At 43.1% G+C, this 24,970-nt stretch overlaps 1 protein-coding gene across 3 annotated transcripts in view; it reads right to left on the reverse strand.

The window, feature by feature from the left end:
* WHRN (whirlin) overlaps window positions 1–24,970 on the reverse strand; it is a 126,244-nt gene that overhangs the window by 60,604 nt on the left and 40,670 nt on the right. For all 3 annotated transcript variants that reach the window (XM_081847525.1, XM_081847523.1, XM_081847524.1), the window contains exons 2-3: window positions 24,372–24,587; window positions 9,124–9,249 (exon numbers count right to left, since the gene is read on the reverse strand). In XM_081847525.1, coding sequence (XP_081703651.1) covers window positions 9,124–9,249; window positions 24,372–24,587 — 342 coding nt within the window. The remainder of the gene's footprint in view (window positions 1–9,123; window positions 9,250–24,371; window positions 24,588–24,970) is intronic.

The following is a 24,970-nucleotide window of genomic DNA, read 5'->3' on the forward strand; positions in this document are numbered from 1 at the left end:
GAATCTACGTGTCAAGCTGGGACTCTGGGTGGTTGAATAAAGTTGTTTATGTTTTGTGTATGTTGTATTGCCTGAGAAGGGGTATGTGGGATGTAAACACAGGAGCAGTCAATGACAACATTCCTAGAGTGTACATGTTAGAACATGGGGAGGGATGTCTGTCCAGCAAGCAGGTAAACTTCCTGGGGACGGACTTCCTCCGCATGTGACCAGAGGTGGGTGTGGCCTCACCTGTGCAGGTAATGATAAAAGCACAGGGCAGGCAGCCACTCTCTCTCTTGCCTCTTGCCTCTCTCTCTGCCATCTTCCTTCGATGAGGAAACATCTAAGGATGCCCTCTTGGCTCTCAGCCAAGAGAGGACAGTACTATCTTCCTATAAGTGCATGTTTCTAAGTGCATGTAACCTTTTTAAGCCTGCCTACCTTCTGGGATCATATTGTGAACAGAACGTGAGTAAACTCTTTTATACTTTTATAAAGACTGTGTCGTGTCTTGTATTTTAAGAGGGAACAAAGGGGAAATTACCAGAGTAATTATTATAGAGGTTCTAGCGAACCTGTGCAAGCGTTACCGTTGCGAACTTAAAGGGGAATGTCTATAAACTCTGCTGATATTTTGGGAACTTGTTAGCACAAGTTGGATAAGGATATAATTAGTCAATATATCCTCTCCTGCACCCCAGAACATTCCCACAATTTGCAGTTCCCAAAATTTTGCAATTCTCTAGCCAAGTGAAATATACCAAAAAGCATCAACCGGGGCAAAGTGTGCATGAAAAAATGCACATTAATGAAAAATAATACCATGCATTTTATTAAGGAAAATATATGTATATTAGGCAAAACTGCATGCAAATATTTGCATATTAGGATAAATCTAAATCTAAATCCACTACTAAATCCAGTGCTTTTTTTCCCTTTTAAAATGTTTAGGGGTACTCTCATTTTGGCTGCTCCACCTTGCCCCCTTCCTCCCCCCCAACCCTCAGACGAGGGAGTCGAAGCGGCAGCAGCAGCGGCGCTGAGAGGACACGAAGGCCCATGGCAGGTTCAGCTTGAGCGAGGAGGGGCGAGCACTTGCTGGCTGGCTCTAGCCCAGCAAGTGGAGGAGGAAGAGCAGCACCGTCACCCACACTACAGCCACCCCAGACTCCCCTCCCAGGGCACCGGCATGGAGAATGACAGAGCTCTAGTCAGCACTGCTACTGCAGAGACAGCTGGCATGTCGGTCTGTCAGTCTGTCATGGCAACACAAAATGTTTAGGGGTATGCATACCCCTACGTCCCCCCAGAAAAAAAGCACTGACTAAAAAATCACTGACTGATTTTCACAAGGACTTCTTTTAAAAAATAGATAAATAAATTGCAATCTAATGTAGAAATGTGAAGACGTGGGGAAAGGAGAAATGGAGAGAAATAAAAATTGACAGATTTGTCCATCCCTAATGACAACAGAAAAACATAAGAAGAAACTGGCTGCTGTTTGAGGTCAATGGCCCACCTCCTTCTCACACTGGCCTGTAGGAAAGCGGCAGGCAGATTTTTTAAATTTAACTGTAACGACTTGGGTAGGATGGGTGGGAAGGGAATCGAGATTGGGACTGCTCTTGGCACCAAGCTTGATGATCCCTCCTACCCTCTGGCTTGTTTTTCCACTCCTGACTTGCTCTTTTGGAGGGTGAGGCTGTTGACAGATACTGTCCACAATGTTCTACCTTCACTGTCAGATGAGGTATGCATCTGAATGCCAATTACTGGTTATCACAGGTGGGCAGACTGCTGTTGCTCTCCTGTCCAGCTTCCTAGAGGCATCTGGTAGGCCACTGTGAGAACAGGATGCTGGACTAGATGGGCCACTGACCCAAAATCCAGCACGGCTCTTTATAATGTTTTTATGCTCACTTTGGTCCTGCCTCCTGGATTTTCCCCACAGCTTTTGGCTCCTGGCTCACCACAGACTGCTACGTATGGCAAAACCATGACCAGATTGGACCCATTAAGTAAGGAAGACAGGGAGATAAGACACAGGAGCAGGCACAAAGACAAACACCGTACTGCTGTTGCATCTGCTTCCGAACATCTGATTACCAGTTTCCTAATGATGATGAAGTCCCAAGAGAAGACTCCACAAATAATTACCCAAATCTCTCTCTTTCCTCTCACATACCATCAACATATTGACAGCTGGCACAGGCGATCAAAGGAATCTTTGAATTAAATGGGTAATGATCAGACATCTTAAGGGCCTCATCAAAGCAGCAAGCAATCCATTTTGGCGTACTTTGCCCTGCTTCTAAAACAAGGCAATTCCAGATAAGTATTTTTCACAGCAGCGGTAAAATGATGGTGGTCAGGAAAAAGGCAAGGGGAAATCCCATGAAAGAATTTTATTGCAATGCTGTCCGCCGCCCCTGTGTCTCAAGTATTACATTGCTGGTGACAGCCACAAAAGAACTGCTTAAGGACAAAGAAAGAAAGAGGGAGCCCCACCCCTGAGAAAACATTGAAGAATTTATCCACCCCTTAAAGGCAGGCATCCCCAACCTTTGGCCCTCCAAATGTTTTGGACTACAATTCCCATCATCCCTGACCACTGGTCACGTTAACTAGGGATCATGGGAGTTGTAGGCCAAAACATCTGGTGGGCTGCAGGTTGGGGATGCCTGCCTTAAAGAAGGCAATGAAATGCTTTTTTCCCCTGCCCCAATTTCTTTCCCCACAAAGCGCATGAATTCTGTGATTCCCACAAGAGGTAGTGATGGCCATCAAGCTGGATGGGTTTAAAAGCAGATGTGATGAATATAAGGGAGGAGAAAGCAATCAATGGCTGGTAGCTATTATGGTTGTGCTCTGCCTCCATTGTTGGAAGGCAGCAATGCTTCTGAATATCAGTTGCTGGGAATTTCAGGTTGGGAGAAACTCCCCAGAGGCATTTGGTTGGCTACTGTGAGAAGTGGATGTTGAACTAGATGGCATTTGGCATGATCCAGCACAGGATCAGCACAGGATTTTAGAATCCTAGAATTGTAGTGTTGGCAGGTACCCCCAAGAGTCATCTCCCTCAACCCCCTGAAATGCTCTCCTCGTGCTTTTGGTGCAATTTTCCCACAGCTTAGTTCAAAACAAACAAGGCAGCTATGCAGTCTTGTTGGTCATGCACACACACACACCTGGGATCCTCATTAGATTTGGATTGCTGGGTGCCAGATCTGCGCCAGATTATGACTCCATGCTCTGGAGTGACATTAACCAGTGTGCAATGTCATAAAATGCCTCGTGGTGATTAATAATGCACCATTGAGCCAGCCTGTGTGGTGCCACCTTGGTTTCTAATGATCTGCTCAGACCCTGTGATCCACTTTCATTCAGAAAGGGAACACCTCTGTGCAGCTGTTTCCATCATACTTCCCTAAGGCCCAAAGGCATGCAGGTCTGTCAGGAGGGAGGGGATATTTTAAGAGCTCAGTCTGCAGTTGCTTCTGGATTGTCACATTGTGGGAGGGATTCAGTTGCATACCAGCAAATTTAGATTTGCACAATTAAAGCGATCAGAGTGATCTTATGCTTTTTTGTGATGAACACACTTTTGAAAAACTGGACCTTTTTCAGTAAGGAAAGTGACAGGGAAATTGACTAGAAAGTGTGAGATAGGGAGGGGGGCAGAAAACCAGTTCAATTTGCATTTAAAGGTGAACATACCCAATTTTGCTTCCTAAAAGATTATGCAAAACTAAACACAGCCATCCTTTGAATTCCACACCTCTCCACGTCTTGCAAAGCGGTTCTCTGGCAATGTAGTACATACAAAAATTGATTTACGGTACTAGGATAAAGTGTGATACAAAAAATGCATCACATTTGCTTAGCTAGAACATGTTCTTGAACTCTGACAATGTTTTTTGCTTGCCGGAATGGAGGATAGAGGTGTGTGAGTGTGCGCATCTACTGTATAAAGGTAAAATTCACATCCATTGCTCTGTCCATCACAAGTATGTGGCCCCTTGAATGTTGCCCAGAAGGGAATATGGCTCATTGTACTAGAAGAATGTTGCTGTTGACCATCACAGACAAAATTAGGTCTTTGTTTGTGTGAAGTGGTGGTGGATGCCAAGAATGCTGGTTACCACCCGAAGTGGCAGCTGAGGTCATGCTCTTGAACACACCAGATATGCAGGAGTTTTCCAGCAGAGGAAATGAATGTGGAACATATTCCTGTATGGGCAAAAACCCCATACGTATCACAATGGAGGACAGCATAGAAGACATTCCAGAAGAAGCAGCTCCAATGCCCAAAGCAACCCATAATATTTGCCTAGCAAACAAAAACAGCACATCATAAATATCCTGTAGGCAGAAAGTGGAAGTGTGAAAAGAAAAAGAAAAGCATATCACAGGAATTAGGCTTGGAGGATGGCCTCTAATTATTTCCTCCTTTTGGAAATGGAGATGAAAGGACAGATGGGGCGATAATGATACGTATTATGGTCAGCTGAAGTTATAAAATAGCTTGTTCACAGAAGGTTGTATTTGCACCAAGCCTGCACTTATTGTTTTATGACTCTTGCTTGAGCATTATGGTGCCTGTATCTAATAGTTTGGCATTTTTTGAAAAAGCAAAGGGGGGGGGGGACAGAGATCTGAGTGAATTGGGAAGAAAATAAGCAATTTCCTCCCAGGCAGCTGAAGGAGTATGGAGGTCAGATAGCTGTTGCAAGGGGGAAAAGCCAGAAAATCATTGGTAAAAAGGATATCTCACCACCCACTTCAACCTAGGTTCCCTACTTTTTCTCCCAATAATCAAATTTGGAATTATGATAAATGGAGCACAGGATACAGCTTCCTGTTTCCGGTACGCCAGGAATGGGGTCACTCCTAACACTGTGGGAGAGAGACAGATGGAGATAATCAGATCATGATGGGGGAATTTCATTATCTGCATTCCTCTTTGGTTGGAAGAGGAACCAGGCTCTCATCCGCAGTTTGCCTAGCGGTTTTCCTTCCTATGGAAATATACAGATGGGAGCAGACATACTCCTGCTTTAAGTCATTTACATACTATTTACTACAAAGCTCGTGACGAAATGTCTGATTGCCGGAATGACCTCCGAGCATTGAACCACTGGTATATCACAAGTGGACTCTTTATTATTGCTTTTGAAATTGTTTAAGATAAAACCTATTTTGGAAAGAAACTACCTTTTATGGACATTTATTGTTTGTTTACAGATAGTTGCCTTGGTGATATTATCTCATATCAATCACCTTTAAGTTCAAACTGAATCAAATTTCTCCCTCATCCCTGCAAAGTGAGCTTGTTTGAATTTAAGGAAGAAGCATTGCAGTGATGCAACATTGGGAAGAAAGTATGGGCGAGCAAATGCCCCCATTACCATTCCTTCTATTTTTGATGCTCAAGTGGTAGTTGCCATTGCATACATAACCAAAACAGTTGCACCCATCCAAAAGAAAATGGTATCAACAGACTTGAGGGAAACTCCTGAGGGTTTGCAAAAGTAGCACAAAAACTGGAGCAACTCAGTCAGATGGATGTGGTACAAGTAATGATGAAGAAGAAGAAAAGGAAGAAGAGCCTGGTAATGTTGCAATGTTGTAACCTATTCTGGGATCATGTGGTGGTGTGGCTGTGTGTCTAAAAAAATACAATTATAAATGAATGCAGCACAATGAGGAGTAAGAATCCTTAGTTGTTATGGAATGCTGATGGGGTGAGAGTTGGGAAGGATTAAAAAACATGTTGAAGGAGCAGTGGAATAGAGAATCCTAGAAAACATACCCTCCAACATTTCTCCAATAAAAATAGGGATGTCCCATTCCATAATGATAATTTTATTATTTATGCCCTGCATATCTTACCCCACTCCGGGCATCTTCCAACATATATAAAAACATAAACATTTAACATTTAAAAAAACCTTCCCTATACAGGATTGCCTTTAGACGGCTCAGGGGTTAGATAACTCTATACCCTCCAACATTTCTCCAATGAAAATAGGGAAAATAGGGAATCCTAAGGAAAAGTGGGACTTTCCGGGATCAAATCAGAAACCGGGACAGCTTCTCTAAAGTAGGGATGTCCCTGGAAAATAGGGACACTTGGAGGGTCTGGGAAAAGAGCATGGCTGGCTGGACCACCAAACAGAAGCACTTCACATAGTAGTGTTTTGTTACAGGACACCTTATTACATTCCATTATTCTTGGAAGAGAAATAACTCAGTGGTAGAGAATCTACTTTGCATGTAGAAGATTCCACGTTCAATCACTGACATCTCCAGGGAAGACTACTGGGAGAAAAAGCCATGTCTAAAACTCTGGCAAGTCACTGCCAGGAACTGTAGAAAGTACTGAGTTAGACTGATCAATGATCTGACTTAATACAAGGCAACCTCCTATGTTAGTACTGTACATGGATAGTATTCCATGACTTGTCTGAATTTGGAGGTCAGTGGTACAGAATCTGCTTTACATACAGATGATCCTAAATTCAATTCCTGACATTTCCAGGTAGTGTTGTGAAAGACTCCCTTTCTTAACACCCCCCTTAACACCCAAGAGCTGCTGCCAGTCAGTGTAGACAATACTGAGTCAGATGGTCTGACTCAGTATAAGATAGCCTCCTTTTTTGGGTTTGCTTCTGAATTCCCATTTAACTAGAAGAATGAATTTTTCTTCCTTCCTTCCTTCCTTCCTTCCTTCCTTTCTTTCTTTCTTTCCTTCCTTCCTTCCTTCCTTCCTTCCTTCCTTCCTTCCTTCCTTCCTTCCTTCTTCTCCTTCAGTTTATCTTTTGTCCCATCCCTTAGTCAGAATAGGTGTGCATTGATAAAACATTGCAAAACACACACACACACACACACACATAAAAACTAAAGAAATGATGTGATTTTACCTATGATAGAATCAGGGTCCTTTTTGCATGATGTGCTATTAATGGGCACATGCTCTCATGCACATGGGTAAAGCACTGCACAGAAAGAATCTTGATACGACTGCATGCCTACCTCATGCCTATGTACCTACGACAGCATCAAAGTCATTTTGTGCAGTGCTTTATAAATAGGCATATGCTCACATGCACATGAGTTAAACACTGCACGGAGAGAAGCTGCGTGGGAAGACACCCAAGATTTCATTTTTTGTAAAGGTAAAGGTAAAGGGACCCCTGACCGTTAGGTCCAGTTGTGACCAACTCTGGGGTTGTGGCACTCATCTCGCTCTATAGGCCAAGGGAGCCGGCGTACAGCTTCCAGGTCATGTGGCCAGCATGACTAAGCCGCTTCTGGCGAACCAGAGCAGTGCACGGAAATGCTGTTTACCTTCCCGCCAGAGTGGTACCTATTTATCTACTTGCACTTTGATGTGCTTTCAAACTGCTAGGTTGGCAGGAGCAGGGACCGAGCAACGGGAGCTCACCCCTTCGCGGGAATTCAAACCGCCGACCTTCTGATCGGCAAGCCCTAGGCTCTGTGGTTTAACCCACAGTGCCAATAATATAAACAGAGGGAAAAGACACTGATGGACTCTGAAACAATCAAAAACTGTGGCCAAGTGGACAATGCAGTGTTTCTTGCAAAATGCTACCCATGATAAAGAAAACATATTCACACAACGCCCCGATGCTAAACTACAAAAATGTACACAAAAACATATTTAAAATGCACTGATGTGGCCATCAATGTTTATGCATGATACCTTGCCAAACGGATTAGCGCAGGAGGCTTGGTTTGTTTCCATGCCACTGCAAAACACACCTGCCAGCTGCTTATGAATATGCAGCAGCCAATCCCTGCAGCAGGACTGTTGGGCTTGATTTATGCTTTACTGGTTGATTTATAGTGTGTGTGTGTGTGTGTGTGTGTGTGTGTGTGTTTGTTTGTGTGTGTGTGTGCGCGCATATATATATATATATTGCTCCTATTTCTTGAAAGAGACTCCATAAGACTAGCAAACAGTAATAGAAAGAAAAGAAAGCAAACACAGTTCTTTAACTCTCCCAGTGCATTCAGATACATTTAACAATATCCTACCTGTTTAACAAATCCCAGCAGCTCAAAAGTACTATAACACTGAGCCAACTAAAGGCCTTTTTATAGAGCCAAGTCTTCACTGGCCACAAGAAGCAATACACTGATGGGGTGTGATGGTCCACGAGACAAAAGGTTGTATGCCAATTGACAGCAGCCTCACCTCCCTAGGTTGAAGGATTTGAAGCAAGGACCTAGATGATAACTGGAGCATGTGGAGAGGAATGCACCAAAGGACGTACAAAGCTCCCAAGCCTTTGAGGACTTTAAAGGTTAAGGTAAAGGTAAAATGTAAGGTAAAGGACCCCTGGACAGTTAAGTCCAATCTAACTTGACTATGGATTGTGGCTTTCATCTCCACTTTCATGCCGAGGGAGCCAGTGTTTGTCCACAGACAGCTTTCCAGGTCATGTGCCCAGCATGACTAAACTGATTCTGGCATAATGGGACACTGTGATGAGTACCAGAGTGCATGGAAATGCCGTTTACTTTCCCGCCGCAGCGGAACCTATTTATGTACTTGTGCTTTAAGCTTTTGAACTGCTAGGTTGGTAGGAGCTGGGACAGAGCAATGGGAGCTCACCCTGTTGCACTGACTTGAACTGCCAACCTTCCGATCAGCAAGCACAAGAGGCTCAGTGGCTTAGACCACAGCACTATCCACTCCCTGTTTTTTTTACCTAAAGGTTAAGTCCAACATCCTGAATTGACTTGAACTGATCAGTGGGTCTCAGACTGATTTCCCACTGCAAAAGTGTTGCAGAATCTTTCTGTCTACTAAAATAATAATAGTTCCTGGAATCTAAGAACTGTTTTGCTGCCCAGTATTTCAAGAGAAGAGTTTGCTACTTAAAGAAGTGGGGGAGGGAAATACTCCTTTGGTTTATAGATGTCAAATAAATGTCATGATGTCATGAAGGGAATACATGAAGCTGCCCTGATAGAAGACATTTTGTCTATCTAGTTCAGTATTGACTGCACTGGCACTGACTCTTCAGAGTTGTGGGCCATTAGCTCAGGGCCAGTGGTTTGGTTTCCCATTCTTGCACTATGAGATATGCACTTTTAACCAGCTGCACTCACCTTCAAGCCAGTGCTTTCTGCTTCAGAGCCCTTGTCCACACCTGTGATGTAAATCCCAAGAGCATATTCGGCTCCTCCTCGGATCATGAGGCCAAGTGATCGCCCTTCATTCAGGACCAGATTCACCTGTGCCAAGGAAATAATGATGAGTTTTGGAGCTCTATAGGGACACACAGAAGGTTGTGTCCAACAACTACTCTGAGCAGATACATTGGATTTAATAAAGATGACAAGCTTAAGTCCAATCATTTCAGTTGGTCTACTCTGAGTAGAACTTAATTGGCTACAACCCATAGTTGTTGATATGCATGTGACCTGGACGCAGCTCTCTATTTTATTCAGTACCCAGGATTTTGTATAATATCTTGTTTGGGCAAACAAGAATAAGAGATGGCTGTGACTACAGGGTTGCGAAGGTGGGGACTCAGAACTAACAGAACACCATGTCTATTCAGATGTCAAACTGAATTTGATGGGGCTTACTGTTAAGTACATGGGGTTAGGATTCTATCCAATTTTAGTCCTACTCAGAGTAGACCCATTGAAATTGATGGGCATGACTAACTTAGGTTCATTAATTTCAGTAGCTCAACTTTGAATAGGACTTAGTTGGATGCAACCAGTGCTTTTTTCTGGGGGGACGCAGGGATAAGCATACCCCTAAACATTTTGTGAATCTTTGTACTTTTGTTCATTTACTGTATTTATTTTTCCCGATTTGAACTATAAAATGGTGATTTTCTTGAGTCAAAATGAGAGTACCCCTAAACATTTTTATTTTTTAAAAAGGGAAAAAAGCACTGGATGCAACCCAATGTTATTTAAATACTTAAGAGTGGATTCTACTAAATTTTATTCAAAGCCTATCAGCTGATATTAATGTACATGAGTAAGTGAGGTCCATTAATTTATATAAGTCTACTCCGAGTGCAGCTTAGTTGAATACCAGCCTAATACCCTGCTTTGCAGTCCCATGATTCCTTGTTTCATATATGGCCACCCAGCCACTTTGAGCTTTGGAACTTGCACTGTTGTAAGTGCCACATGATACTCATTCCACATCAATCTTTTAGTGCGGCACCACCCATGCTTTGGTGCTCCCTGCCTATGGATATCAGGCAGGCATCTTTATGGCAATCTTTTTGGTGCCTTAAAGTTTGAAAGAAAGAGAAATGAAAATTGACAGATTTGCCCATCCCTAAATGAGAACCAGGTAAATCACTGCTTATTGGATTTACTCCGTTTTAGGTTCTCTAGCCCTTCTTGTTCTGTAACTCTTGAAACCTTCTCCCTCCAGCCCCTTAATAAAGGTCCACAATTTGATGTGGGCCACAAACTGACCAATTCTTCGCCTCCTACCCGTACTGCCTTGCACGTAGAAAACTGAGACAGCGGAAAGAACCACACAGGTGACCCTCAACAGCCCCTGATGGAATAAGCAACAAAGGTTGGCAGCATTAAAGGATCCTGAAGCTGCAAGGCAAAGCGGAAAGGACAATGGGAATCAAAGTGCTGGACGTCTGAATGTCACTGGCTGTCACTGGGCAAAACTGATCCAACAGGAAGAGGAAGGCAGCTGAGCAGAGAAAGAGAAAGAGATTAATTATACAGGAAGTATCTCCTCTTCCTTATATGAATGACCAGCCTCCCTACAGATTTTCCATAGGCATCTGGTTGGCTACTATGAGAACAGGGTGCTGGATTACATGAGCCCTTGGCCTTATCTGGGAGCCAGGATCTTCTCACGACTTTAGCAATGAAGAAAGATGGTTGCTTTCACATCCTGCCTTTGGGTTTGCTGAAGGCATCTGTTTGGCCGCTGTGGGAAAGAGGATGCAGGACAAGATAGACCTTTGGCCTGATCCAGCAGGGCCCTTTCGGATGTAATTAGGGTGTTTTGCTATGTTATATGTGATATGGATCCTTGTGCTTTGGAAGGAAGACTAATGATTGTTCCTTTCCCTCTCTCCAGATGGTTCATAAACTTTATATATATATATAAAACATTTTTTTATTGGTTTTAAAATTTTTTATACATTTTAACTTTATCTATTTCAAATATTAAAATAAAAGATTCTACTGAACCTTCGGACCTCCTTCCCTCCCTCCATGGGTTCCATATTCAAGATAAAATTTTCTGCATCTTTTCCCTTTATCCATATGTTAAATATTTGTAGTTACCATACTTAATTCCACATTACAAGTGTCATTATATCCCTGCCTATGATTTTAACTGTTTACAATGGTCTTTTAAGTAAATTAAAAATTTACTCTAGTCTTTTAAGAATACTTGTTCTTCCTGGTTTCTTATCTTCCCCGTCAGTTTCACCACCCCTGCATACTCCATCAGTTTAGTCTGCCATTCTTCTTTTGTTGGTAGTTCTCCTTCCTTCCATCTCTGGGCTAGATGGTTCATAAACTTCTGTTGTGTGCACCTCCTTTTTGTAATGTAAAAACAGAAGAGGAGTCTGCTGGATCAGGCCAATGGCCCATCTAGTCCAGCACCCTGTTCTCAAACTGGCTACCCAGATGCCTGTGGCAAACCAGCAAGCAGGACTTGAGCACAACAGCACTCTCCCCTCCTGAGGTTTCCAGTAACTAGTATTCAGAGCATAGTCATCATGGCTAGTAGCCTTGTCCTCCATAAATGTGTACAATCCTCAATAAAGCTTTCAGAGTTGGTGGCCATCATGGCCTCCTGTGTTAACTAGTGATGCATGAAGAAATTCCTTCTTTCTTCTATCAGTTCTGTTTCTTATATCTGTCCTATCCCGTCCCTACATTTACCTGGTTGCATCAGAGCTCTGAGAGCAAGGAATTAAACTTTAGTTATCTCTAGAGTGTGATTAATGCAACAAAGTCCTCTACTTACAGTATGAATATGAATATGCTCTGCCTCAAGCATGCAGGGACTGTAAGTCCTGGTTGGAACGGAAAATGCTTTTAATTGCATTTTCAGTCAAACTAATATACCTAAGGCTCTCAGGAGAAAACCCCAAGCAGATCTGATTTCTATTAGAATTCAGGCGAAGTACGGCTTCAGCATACAGAAACGTCCCCCCCCCCTTAAATAATACTGCACAGCATATGCCTTATTGACAAAACGCTGCTGTAGGCTGTGAGCTCTCTGAGGAATCAGATAACTAAAGGAGTGAATTTATTTCTCTTTAGACTTGGGAGCAATTATCTTGGTAAAAATAGATGGAAGAATTATGAAGTCTTTCCAGGAGGCTTGTGATCGCAGAGGCAGACACCTCTTTATTGCAAAGTTGGAGACAGGAGTGCATTAATCCCATATTAATTAGAGAGTTTAGCAGCCAGTATGTAATAGAGCAGAAGTAAAGACATGGGTATGTTTGATAAAAGAGGTAATCATTTGTTTTTGAAAATGCTACTCCTATGATATTCATGGAACTGTATGCAACGATAACATTCAAGGAAAAGGATTTAATGCTTATTTGGTTGTGTTAGTGGCTTAAAAGAATAGACAGGAGGGATACAGATTCCATGGAGCTGTCATCACATGTAACGAATTATCAGGAGCTTGGAACCATGGGCAGTGGGCATTATTGCATTAATCTTGCCCTTTTCCCAAACAGTTCAAGCTGGTGTACACCAGTGGACCTGATCCTTATTTCCCCCTACCATGGTTCTCTTCACTGTATTTCATCCTCACATCAATGCATTTGGGTATGTTAGGCTGAGAGAGAGAGAGAGAGAGAGAGAGGGTGGCCTAGGGTAACCCAAGGAACTTCATGGTTTGCCCAGTACCACTCCAGCTACTTCATGACAGAGGCTCCACTAGTATGCACCTGTAGCAGTTGACAACTGGCATGACCATGGGAAGCCTGGTAAGAGCAGATCTGAACCCAAATCTCCTTGTAGTGCAAGCATTGTCTCTAGAATTATGTACCTGTGGTTGACAGCAAATGGGCAGGCAAACAAAAGGCAAATATACAGGGAATCTAGCAGTGGACACTCACACCTGGACCTTCTTGCTCTAAGCAATACATCCCACTTATTCTACCAGCAAGTACAGCACTGAGTTAGACACTTTTAGATTATGGGCTTAAGAGGGGTTCTCTTATTTAGATGGCAAGGTATGTCCCTTCACTTACTTCAAAATGTGGCATGTTTGCCCTCCCCTTCTCCTCATTCTGCAGAATAAGGCCCTGGGCTTCTGCTACCAAAGTCCTGCCCTGATAGCACAACAGAGTACACATCAGTAGCATTCAGGAAAGTGCATGCATATTTAGCCTGGTAGTGCAGAAGTGTAGGGTAGGGCTGGAGAGCCTCAGGCCTGGGGCCCAGAGATGACCTGACAGATCTCTCTGTCTGGCCCTCACAACTCTCTCCTGGCTACAAGTCCTTTCCCAGACCACATTCCCCACTGGCTTTGCTTTGGGCCTTCCCTGGTGCCTCTTGCTTGGCTGGAGGGTGGTTACAGAAATGTGTGTGTGTGTGTGTGTGTGTGTGTGTGTGTGTGTAGAAACTAGCCTACTGTACAAAGGTTAAATGTGTATTCTGCTTATGTGCTTTCCACAGACATCTGTTCGTACATTGTGAAAACAGGATGCTGAAGTAGATGAGCCATCAGCTTGATCCATCAGGGTTCTTGCAATGTGCTTATGGACATCCATTGCTTTGCCCACTTTTGGCTCTGGCCCTGCACACCGTCCTTATGTGTCCCTCAGAAGATTGTCAAGAAGGGCATGGAGGCCTTGGGCTGAGAATGATTCTGCACCCCTAGCCCATGGGATAGTTGTCTCCTTCAGTGATGAGCAACTGACAATCAGGGAGTACAGCTGATTTCAGAGGACTGGAATTTATGGCCAGCAGTGGCAAAGGATTGGATTTAAGAACATCAGAAGCAGGGTTAGCCCAAGACATTTTGGCACCTGAGGCAAAACACAAAATTGTTCCTCCCTCCTCACCAGGGAAGGGGTGAGTAAAGCTATGCACCAGGAATAAGTGGGGAATAAAGATCCACACTGAGATCTGCTGTGTCTGAGGAAGTCACCTCACTTTGCCTCATGGGTGGGCTGGCCCTGGACAAAAGAGACTTGCTGGATCAGCTTCCTGTTCTGAACGAGATGCCCATGGGAAGCCCACAAGCAGAACCCAAGCACAAATACACTCCCTTTTCCTGCACTTTCCTGCAAATGGTATTCAGGAGCATTGCTGTCTTCTGAGAACACATGGAACCCAAGGTCAGGAAGATTACCATACAGATACAATATTATCACTAGCTTCATATTCCTGCAGTTCTTTACCTGATTAACAGCTGTGTTGATGTAGTGGGCCAGGTAGCTAGCACCTGAACCACATACTCCAGATTCAAGCCCCTGTAGCATAGAAGTTAAAGAATTGTATGTGCCTAGCAGAACTAGATAGTGATTGGTGATGGGGTGCAGGTGTGGATGATAATACATCCACTCTCATTCGCTGGATCATCACCTTGTCATGGTGAGTAGGCTTGCATGTTCCTATGACCCTTGTGAGTGAAGCCATCGGGAGTCTCACATTCCCAGCAGGGTCACCCAAGACAGAAGTTCAACGAGGAGGAGCTAGACAAAAAAATGATCCAAGGAGTCCTCAGTGGCAGAGCAGGCAGATGATAACAAGCGGTATGTTACAATGGCTGTGAAGGTGGATGAAGGCTGCAGCAGATATGAATCTACAGGTCGTTGTGGTACTCACGCCATCAGAATAGAGCCTTACTGCGAAGACTGAGCGTTGGTCAGTGTGCACTGATCTACACACATAAAAAAAATTAACACACAGGCATCTTCTAAAAACCCATCCCAAAACCAAAACCAGAAAAATCCCATGGCGATCGGCAAATGGTAACAGGGGCAGGACCATGAAAATCTGGAATCCCCTAGTCATGAACCAGCACATGGGTGGTGGATACAGATTCAGTTGCTCTGACTCAAGGAATGAGGCAGTTGAGCAGCTCGGCAACTGTATCCATGACTGAGCAGCCCTACTTAGGATCCACTCTGCTCATCACCAAAAGGAGGACGGGCTAGACTCCACTGTGGAAAGATGTGTGGATCCAGAATTGGCCTCCACAGTCACTTACGGATTCACTGTTAAGACCATGTTCATGGAAGACAGTCTTACTTAGCTATGAGTGATCGCCAAAGAAGAAAGAAGAATACATCCCATGATTCCTTTGTGCTTCCAGCTCACCATTGGATGATCTACCTTCATCCACCTGATGTCAACGCTGCCAAGCAGCATCAGCTTTGGGAAACGGCTTTACATGCAGAAGGTTCCAGGTTCAATCCCCAACATCTCCAGGTATGGCTGGGAATGCCCGCTGCCTGAAACCCTGGAGAGTCACTGCCAGTTAGTATAGACAATACTGAAGTAGGTGGATGAATAGTCTGAGTTGGTATATGACAGCTTCCTACATTAGTAAGATCTGATCTGATCACCTGAACAATGCTGAGAAACTAGGCAACTGATGCCACAGAGAGAAAGAATGGAGGGAACTGTTAGGAACATTCCTCTCACTCTGACCTTGAACTGTACCACTGATGTAGTCAGCTCTGAGCATGCATACACCAGAAGTGTGCAAAAGAACTCCTAAGAATCCTGAATAACCAACTGAGGCAGGGTGCCTTGGAGGGATTTTAGACTTTTACAAGGCAAGGTAGGCTCTCTAACAAGGTGGGCACCAGTTTAAAAGCTTTGCGAAATTTGGCAATCCAGACATTTAAAAAGAAGCTGCAGACATGTGTGAGTGAAAAGTGAAACAATGACTCTGAGCATTATTGTGGGGGAGGTGAAAAAGGAACAACCTTGCAAAGCCAAAAACTTGCATCTTTAGCTTACACATTTGGATCAAGAGCAAGGAGAGAGACCTTCTTTTTGACTGACAGGTCTAGGCTGCAAATGGAGGAAATGGCCAGTTCTCCCCAATCCAAGTGGCTTGGGAAAAAGAGCAAGTCTGCAAGAGCAAATGAACGCTTGTCTCTTCCATGCTTAAGGAGGGGAGAAGAGAGATCAGTGGATTGTGACATTCAAGTCAAGTATGTAAGTGCCTAGCACAAAAGCCCATGGACCTATTTGTCTATTTGTTTCTTATCCAGGGGTACATGTCAAGGGTAAGTCTGCAGTTTTCTCACTGATTGCCCACAAAAGACACTCAGCAAGTCTCAGGCCAGAGCAAGGCTGAAAACTGGCCACACAACCATCATGTAGCTCAGAACATAGTTACACTGAGGAATTTCTTTTATCTTAGATTTCATTTTATATGTATACATATATATGGTAAAGGTAAAGGACCCCTGGATGGTTAAATCCAGTCAAAGGTGACTATGGGGTGTGGTGCTCATCTTGTTTTCAGGCCAAGGGAGCTAGTCTTTGTCCACAGCAACTTTCCAGATCATGTGGCCAGCATGACTAAACCACTTCTGGTGCAATGGAACAACCATGACGGAAACCACAGCGCACATGGAAATGCTGTTTACCTTCCCGCCGGAGCGGTACCTATTTATCTACTTGCACTGGTATGTTTCCAAACTGCTAGGTTGGCAGAAGCTGGGACAGAGCAACGGGAGTTCACCACCATCGAGCGGACTCGAACCACTGACCTTCCAATAATTATTAAGATCATCCAAATGCTTCAGGTGGGGGAGGGCAGATTCTGTTTTCAATGGATGTATTAAAAGGTCAAAGAAGGAATCAGTTGGACATGTGTAGGGAAGATGTTCCATAACTGAGGGACCACAACAGAGAAGGAGATGTCCATGGCAGCCAGCTACCTAAGCTGTGACAGGTGAGGGCACCCACAACAAGACGTCATCTGATGATTCTAATTCATGGACTTGTTCATATGGGAGGAGGTGATCACTCAGAATCCCAAACCCTCCTATCCTGTATGTACCATATTGTCTGTCTCTTACTGCAGACCCACGCCATCCAATCTGAGCTTCCACAGGTACTGCCCACCTTGAACCATCACCAGCAGGACTGGCAACAGAAGCAGCAGCTATATTCTGTACTCATTATTATATTTTAGTCTCTTCTTAATTGTGCTGTTTTAAATGTGCATTTTATATTTGACTTCCTTTAGTATTGCTTTCTTTTGAAATTTTAATATATATATATGTATATTTGTTAACTTTTCTGCATTTAATGTGCAAATTGTAGTTCTTTGTAAGGTTCCATTTTGAAATCTTCAAGTTAATATTTTAGTTTTTTGTTCTGTTGCTTTGAATGCATACTTTATATTTGACTTTCTTCAGTAATGCTTTATTCTGGATGTTTTATTTGATGCTTTAATGTAGGTTGTAAATTGCTTTGAGTTTTTTTCTTAAAGATATAAAGCAGTATAGAAGTAAAACTATTAATGCTAATACTAATAATACTAATACTATGATAGCAAACTCATTCTCCAAGTGGGGATCGTTAGGAATCCAAATTCAGCTCCATCCTTGCCAAGAGAATGAGCATTATTAGCTGATGTGGGGAAATCCCAAGATCTGCAGAAATACAAAGACTCTGTAGGGGGAAACTCCCCCCCCCCCAAAAAAAACCCCAGACCATGTAGAATGTTTAGTAGTTACGGACTGCTGACTGGTTGAATGGGGCACAAGGGCAGAAAACTGGAGAAGGCAAAATCAATGGAGCATTCTGGGAAAGGGCATGTGCTGCCTGGTTTGAATGCTGAACAGGAGCACTGCACACTGCAGTGTTTTGTCCAGGCACATATTTTGGTATGAGCGGCAGAATATCCCACAGGCACCTCTCCCTTGGCTGTAAAGAAATACAATTATAATAAATTAAACAGTTGGCTGCCCTTTCATGATGCCCCAAATGACTTGCCGGAGGTGACTGCCTCACTCTGCCTCATATTAAGGCCAGCCGGTTAGAAACATTTTTAAATAGACAATTGCTTATATGACTTGTGCAATCTTTCCTGAGGCCCCACTCCAGGGTGGTACATCAACCTATTTAAATCAATCTACATCTCTGCCTTCAACCCTGCTGGGACGTTTTGCATTTTGTTGGTCTCCTCTCACCTCTTAACTTGCATTCTGGACCTGTAACCTCCAACACATGAGGAAGGGAAGAGGAGGAAGGGAAGGAAGAGGATGGAGAGAAGAAAGGAATGGGGCAGAATAGCTGTGATTAATGAAAGTCAGAGGCAAGTAAGAGATAATTTAAGGAAAACTGAGGCACAAAGACCTGGCTAAATTCATCTGGAGAGGTAAAAAACCAAGAATAAAATTTAAATTATTAACAGAAATTAGAGACAGAGGTGGTTTTGCGGTCCCAGATCTTAAACTATATTATGAAGCAACAAGCGTCATTTGGCTCAAAGAATGGAAAACATTAAAAAACACTAAAATATTAGCCATGGAGGGGTGAGATAACATCTTTGGATGACACAGCTATTTGGAACATAATAAAGTGAAAAACCACAGAGGGTTTCTTAATCACATAGTAAGGAAGGCCCTATAAAAGGTTTGGGAAAGATACAAAACACTTTTAGAGCCCCAAACTCCATGGTGGCTTTCACCAGTGAAGGTAATTTCCATCCACAAGAAAAATATGGATAATAATTGGACAGTGTATAAAGATTTATTAGAAGAACAAAATGATCAATTAAATTGGGGAAAAAATATGAAGAACTTAAAAGGCTAGGAATTACCTGGCTACAATACCATCAAATAAATGCAATTTTTGAAAAAGATAAAAAAGGATGGATTTGAAAACGAAATTTCAGCACTAGATAAGGAACTGTTACAAGATATGAAGAAGACATTATCAAAAATGTACTAAAAATCATTAAAAATAATGAAACATTGTTTGTGGTGGTGGTGGTGATGATGATGATGATGATGATTTTAAGCTCATGAACATTCATCAGTATTTTAATGTGGGCTTCTCCTAATATACACATTTGCACACAACTTTTGTTTCAGACACAGACATTTCCTTTTATATAATGCATTTATTTTGGTGTGCTATTTTCATGTACAGTGGTACCTTGGTTTAAGAACAGCTTAGTTTATGAACAACTTAGATTAAGAACACTGCAAACCCGGAAGTAGGTGTTTTGGTTTGTGAACTTTGCCTTGAAAGCAGAACATGTTCTGCTTCCTGTTGAGTGAGATCCATTTGTAAATTGAGTCCCCCGCTGCTACGGGAAAGCACGCCTTGGTTTAAGAACACTTTGGTTTAAGAACGGACTTCCGGAATGAATTAAGTTCATAAACCAAGGTACCACTGTACTTCTGAATTTTAATGCACACTTTACCACAGTACACATTACTCCACTGGAGAACTGCATGGCATAATTCAGAGTAGCATGACTTTCAAAGGATGGCTGCATTTTGGTTCTCAGTACAGTGGTACCTCGGGTTAAGTACTTAATTTGTTCTAGAGGTCCGTTCTTAACCTGAAACTGTTCTTAACCTGAAGCACCACTTTAGCTAATGAGGCCTCCTGCTGCTGCCGTGCCGCCGGAGCACGATTTCTGTTCTCATCCTGAAGCAAAGTTCTTAACCTGAAGCACTATTTCTGGGTTAGCGGAGTCTGTAACCTGAAGCATATGTAACCTGAGGTACCACTGTATTGCTTCAGAAGTGTGCATTAAGGTAGAGTTGCCTTTAAATGTGGGCTGAATTGAATGTTTATCCCATCTCCAGAGGAGAGGGAACAGGACACTACATGCAAAGAAGAAACAAGATTTTCTTAGAACTCCTTGGGATCATTCTGATGAACATGACAGCTGGGGTGTTGTGCTTGTCCCCTGAAGGGCAATGGGGGGAAGCTGGCAAAAATCTTCCGCATTTTTTGTTTTGCTACAAACATATCCTAATTCTCTTGCTGAGTCACACTCCCGCCTTTTGATCACAGCCACACACACAAAATAAAAATATTTTGCTTGTCACTTGACAGAAGTGAACCACTTCTGTTTTAACATCTTGCCGAGCAGCCTTCACTAAGAACTTCTTGCCATCTCTGCACTGAATGCTGATGAAATGCTTGATTTAAAAGAAGAAAAAAATAAAATATTGATTCTTTAAAAAGTTGCCAACCTAATTTGTGTTCTGCATACTTTGCTAGGTTCCATGCTTCAAATCTTGGCAACCTTCCTGGAGGGCAGTACTTGCAAGTAGTGGGCAAGAGTAGATGGAGCAACAAATGCAAATTTTGTGGGGGACTGAATCCAACAATGCATATTCTTGCTGGTTAGTAAGTTTACATAGACATAGACATAGAAAATCTAATTGGTTTTTTAAAAAATTGTAAATATAAGTATTTTACCTGCATAGCTTTTACTGCTGCTATAGCTAAGAACCAATACAAGACAACTGAGTAAGTAAACTATATTTTAAGCTTACTTTCCAGTCTGTTGTTTGCTTCCTTTGCTAAGTGGGGTAAAATGAGACACTGAAGTCAGTCTGCTTTGCAGCTGGACTGTGTGGTTTCATTCAGAAACATTACTGCCTCTGACTATGGAGGCAGAGCATAGCTAGTCATGGCTAGTAACTGATGTTAGCTTTAATCTCCATGAATTTATCCAATCCTCTTTTAAGCCACCCAAGTTGGCGGCCTCAGCACAACACAGGCCAGTCCTGTTTTACAGCTGCCCCTTCTCCAAGAAAAGTGGAGTGAAACCAGTCTCTTCCAAAGCTTAAGAACATAAGAGTCAGGAGAAAGGCACATCTAGTGCACCATCCTGTTCTCATAGTGGTCAATGAGATGGGAAGCAATGGGAAGCCAACAAGCAGGTCCTGAGTGCTGTTAAAAACCATTTCCCCCAGATAATAGATGGTGGATAGCTGAACTGCTAAGGGAGCAGGCAGTATCCCTGCAACATTCTAACATCCAACAGATGTACCACATAGTACAGTCTTCCTTGGACTATACCACTTTAGCAAGCAGATGAGGGTGGTGTGGCATTTCAAGTTGACTCAGATCCTTGCTGTGAAAAGATGGCATATGAATATTTCCATCCTATGCTTTCTGCTGAGCTGATGGCTTTCTATATTCAGTCCTGTCCTCTGAGGGCTATACCACAGAAACATAACCTTCCTGAATATGTCATTCAACTCTAAGACTCTGCTTTTAAGTCTGTGATTCAGTCAAAGAATTCTATTCTCCAGGCAGGAATCAGAAAGCTTGATGGCTTCTGCAGGGGCATAAAACAAGAATACAGCGAAAGGAAATATTACTGGCATTTGTAAAACCTTTACTTAGTATTTACCAAGCCATCTAAAGCAAATGAATCGAAAAGAGCTCACTCATGACTCTAACGTGATGTGTGAGAAATAATCTTGGATTGTCTCAAATGTGAAAGGGGATGATTAAATGTTCATCAGAGTCCCATTGAAATTCAATCCATCTTTGCAACAGGATTCGTACATCAGGTGCCAAATAACAAGAGCCTTCCTATCCAAACTTGGAAATACTAAGAGATAAATGTGTGGGTGATGGCAGAATTCTATTGATCTTTCTTGAATATTGATCTTAAAAGATATATAGAAGTGAAATTATTTTTGCAAGCTTTAATGTATGGGGAAGCGCCATAGCTCAGGGCTAGAGCATCTGCTTTGCATGCAGAAGGTGCCAGGTGCCATCTCCAGATAGGGCTGGGAGAGACCCCAATCTGAAACCATAACCAGCCACTGCCAATCAGTAAAGAGCAGGAGTGGGGAACCTCTGGCCTATGGGCCAAATTTAGATCAGTAGGATACACAATTTGGCTCAAAATGCCATTTTTGAAAAGCCACACATACCAGATGTCAGGAGTGGGGCAGGTATCAATGTGGCTTCAAAGAAACATTCAGGAGCTTTAAGTGTCAAAACTGGCCCAGAAGGTACATACAGAACTGATCCATGGGGAGAAATAGTTTCTCCATCCCTGGTGCAAACAGTACTGATCTAGTTGCATCAGTGGTTTGACTTGGCACTTTCCTAAGTTTCCAGTTGGGAAAGTGGTGCATCTCAGTGGTAGAACACTTTCCTTGCATGCAGAAGATCCCAGGTTCAATCCCTGGCATCTTCAGGTAGGACTGGGAAAGACCACCTGCCTGAAACCCTGGAGAGCCACTGACAGTCAGTGTAGACTATACTGAGCTAGGTGGACCAAATGGTCTGACTCCAAGTAGGGTAGCTTCATATGTTCCTACCTCAGTGGGAAAGAGCCATAGCTCAGTGGGAGAGTGCCTGCTTTGCATGCAGATGGTCCTAGGTCTGAAAAATGGAGAGCACTGCCAGTCAGTGTAGACAATATGGAGCTAGAGGGATCATTGGTCTGATTTGGTATAAGACAGCTTCCTATGTTCCTGTGACTGATTGTTATGAAAGAAGGCACAAATTTTGCATCTATTTCAATACTGAATAATTTCCACTAAGAAATATACCTACAACATGTGAGGAATAATTTATGAATTGCACCTAAATGGATTTGCTTCTGGCAAAGCTTTCCCATCGACCTGTTCTGTTGGTGTGGTCCCTTCTCTTTTGTTGCTTGAGTATAGTGTTGCCATACGTCTGGAATTTCCCAGACACACCCAGAATACGGCATTTGAAAACAGTGTCTGGGCAGAAATCTCTTAAATGTCCAGGAAAAGCTGGATGTATGACAATCCATGTTGGAAGCCTAGATTTTGGCAAATTTCCTTAAAAATAGCTCAAAAAATTGTATTATTATTTTTTGAGATATTGCAAACAACAAACAAACACACACACAACTAAACAACTTTGGGCAAAAGTAAAAAAAAAAAGCTCAAAAACTTGCCCCCCCCCCAAATTCATTTTTTGAAATATGGCAACCCTATAGAAGGATAGCACTAGAACTAGCCTGTTGTGGAAAGGTAATTTTTTAAATTTGTTGCTCCATACACTGCAAGAATATATGCCATGGAAACATTCTTGAACATATTTTACCTGCTGAGTTGCAGATGTGATTTGGCATTTAGATCAAAGGTTCCCATAGTGGGCACTTGCATACCTGGGGGGTGGGAATGCAGTGGGAATACCTAAGGGAGTGTTAAGAGGCAAGGGGGTGGCAGTAGAGTGCTGGAGGTGTAAATGGCTGTCAGGTTTAGAAAAGCTGATATCACTAGATCAAGTTCACCAGTTTTGTTGAACTAGTTAATTAAACTAAGTATTAACTGGATTTTTAATAGTGTGCAGTTAATTGTTACTGTATTGAATGTTATTGTGTTGTTATCTTCTGTACTGGGTTGTGCAAACCACTTTTTATAGGGTAGGTGGCAACAACTTTGGCCCCAAAAGTACAAAGACAGAACTGCTGCTGAGGTTGCAAAGATGGGGTAGATCCTGTTGCTTTAAGGGAGGTCATTCTCCACAGATTGAAACAGGAAAAATCTATGCCTGACCATGGAACAGTCCAATGTATTAATGGTGAACTCTTTTTCCTTATGCAGCCAAGGCAACTGTAACATCCATGCTCAAGAGAGAGGTCCTGGGTAGATAAGGGGAACGGCAAAGTTTGCAAAGGCTAGGAAAAGAGGAAATTCATGCTTGTATTTAAGTACGTATGGACACCTCAGAACCACAAGTAGTACATTTTTCTTAAGGGTCAGCTCAGTTTTACCCAACTTGGCACCTTTCTTGATGTTTTGGACTACAACTCCCATCAGCCCCAACTGACAAGACTGACAGGATCTGTAGTCCAAAATGTCAAGGGCTCCAGGTTAGGGAAGATGTCAGTTCATTGCTTTCCTATTAGGGGTACTGTCTTGATGTGTCCTGCAGAATATAGGAAGGCAACGTTAAGGCCACTCCAAATGCTAAATTAAATTAAAATGTGGATGCTAGTCATAAAATAGCTTCTGTTTCTAAGAGAGACTCACAAAATAGTGTGAGCATGCCCCCTTGTCACCGCCCCCATCACTGGGGGAAAGGGACCTCCACCAACAACCTCCACACTTGCTCCCTGGGAGAAGCTCTTTGCACCTCTCCTCTGTTCAGAATGAAAGGGAGGAAGGAAGGGTGTCTAGTCCTGGCACCCAAGGAAATATTGGTGTGTTCAACATAGGAGAGGCTGAGCAAGTGCAAAAAATTAGCTGAGCAGGGGCAGCATCTCTTATGCACTGTGTATTTTTGAATGGGTATTTACTGAGACCATTCACAGGTGCCATAGGCCCACCAGTGCCTTCAGGCACCATGTTGGCTACCCCTGGCATATAGCATACTAAACAGAAGGGCTCCAGTGCTCACTGCCCACCTTCCCTGGTGTTTTCATCACCCACCTTTTTCTCGTCCCCTTCTTGCAGAAGTTGGAGGTGGCTCCTTTTCTCACTGTCCTTGTGTAGAGAACTGCTCTGGTGTTGAGGCAGGCCAGTTGGTGGAGAGACACTCCGCCCCTGGGGGTCCACCCAGGTATAGATGTGGTTAGTAACATAGCCGCCAGGGATCCGCCCCACCGAGTGGACAGAGAGGTTCAGCTTCTTTGAGCCCTTGAGTGCCTGGAAACATTGAGGAAGAAATGGACACCAAGGTCCTCAGTGAGACAGGAGGCAATTTAAGGAAAGCAGAACTCCAATACCAATCAGGGGTCAAGCCCAATTCTAGGAATGCTAAAAGTCTGCAGTTCAACCCCAGGAATCTCCATTAACAGAAAAACCTACAGTAAGGGTGGGGAGCCTGCACCCCTCCAGACTAGGTTAGACTCTTAACTCCAATGATCATCAGCAAGCACAGTCAGTATCAGGGATGATGGGAGTTGTAGTCCCACAACATCTGGAGGGCCATAGGTTCCCAAGCCCTCATGTATATCCTACTGGAGTAGATGAATCAAGAAGTGGCTTGCAGAAGCTTCAGACGTTCATTTAGCCTTAGGAGGAATCAT

The sequence above is a fragment of the Podarcis erhardii genome (assembly GCF_964252035.2).
Source record: "Podarcis erhardii genome assembly, chromosome: Z".
Lineage (NCBI taxonomy): Eukaryota > Metazoa > Chordata > Lepidosauria > Squamata > Lacertidae > Podarcis > Podarcis erhardii.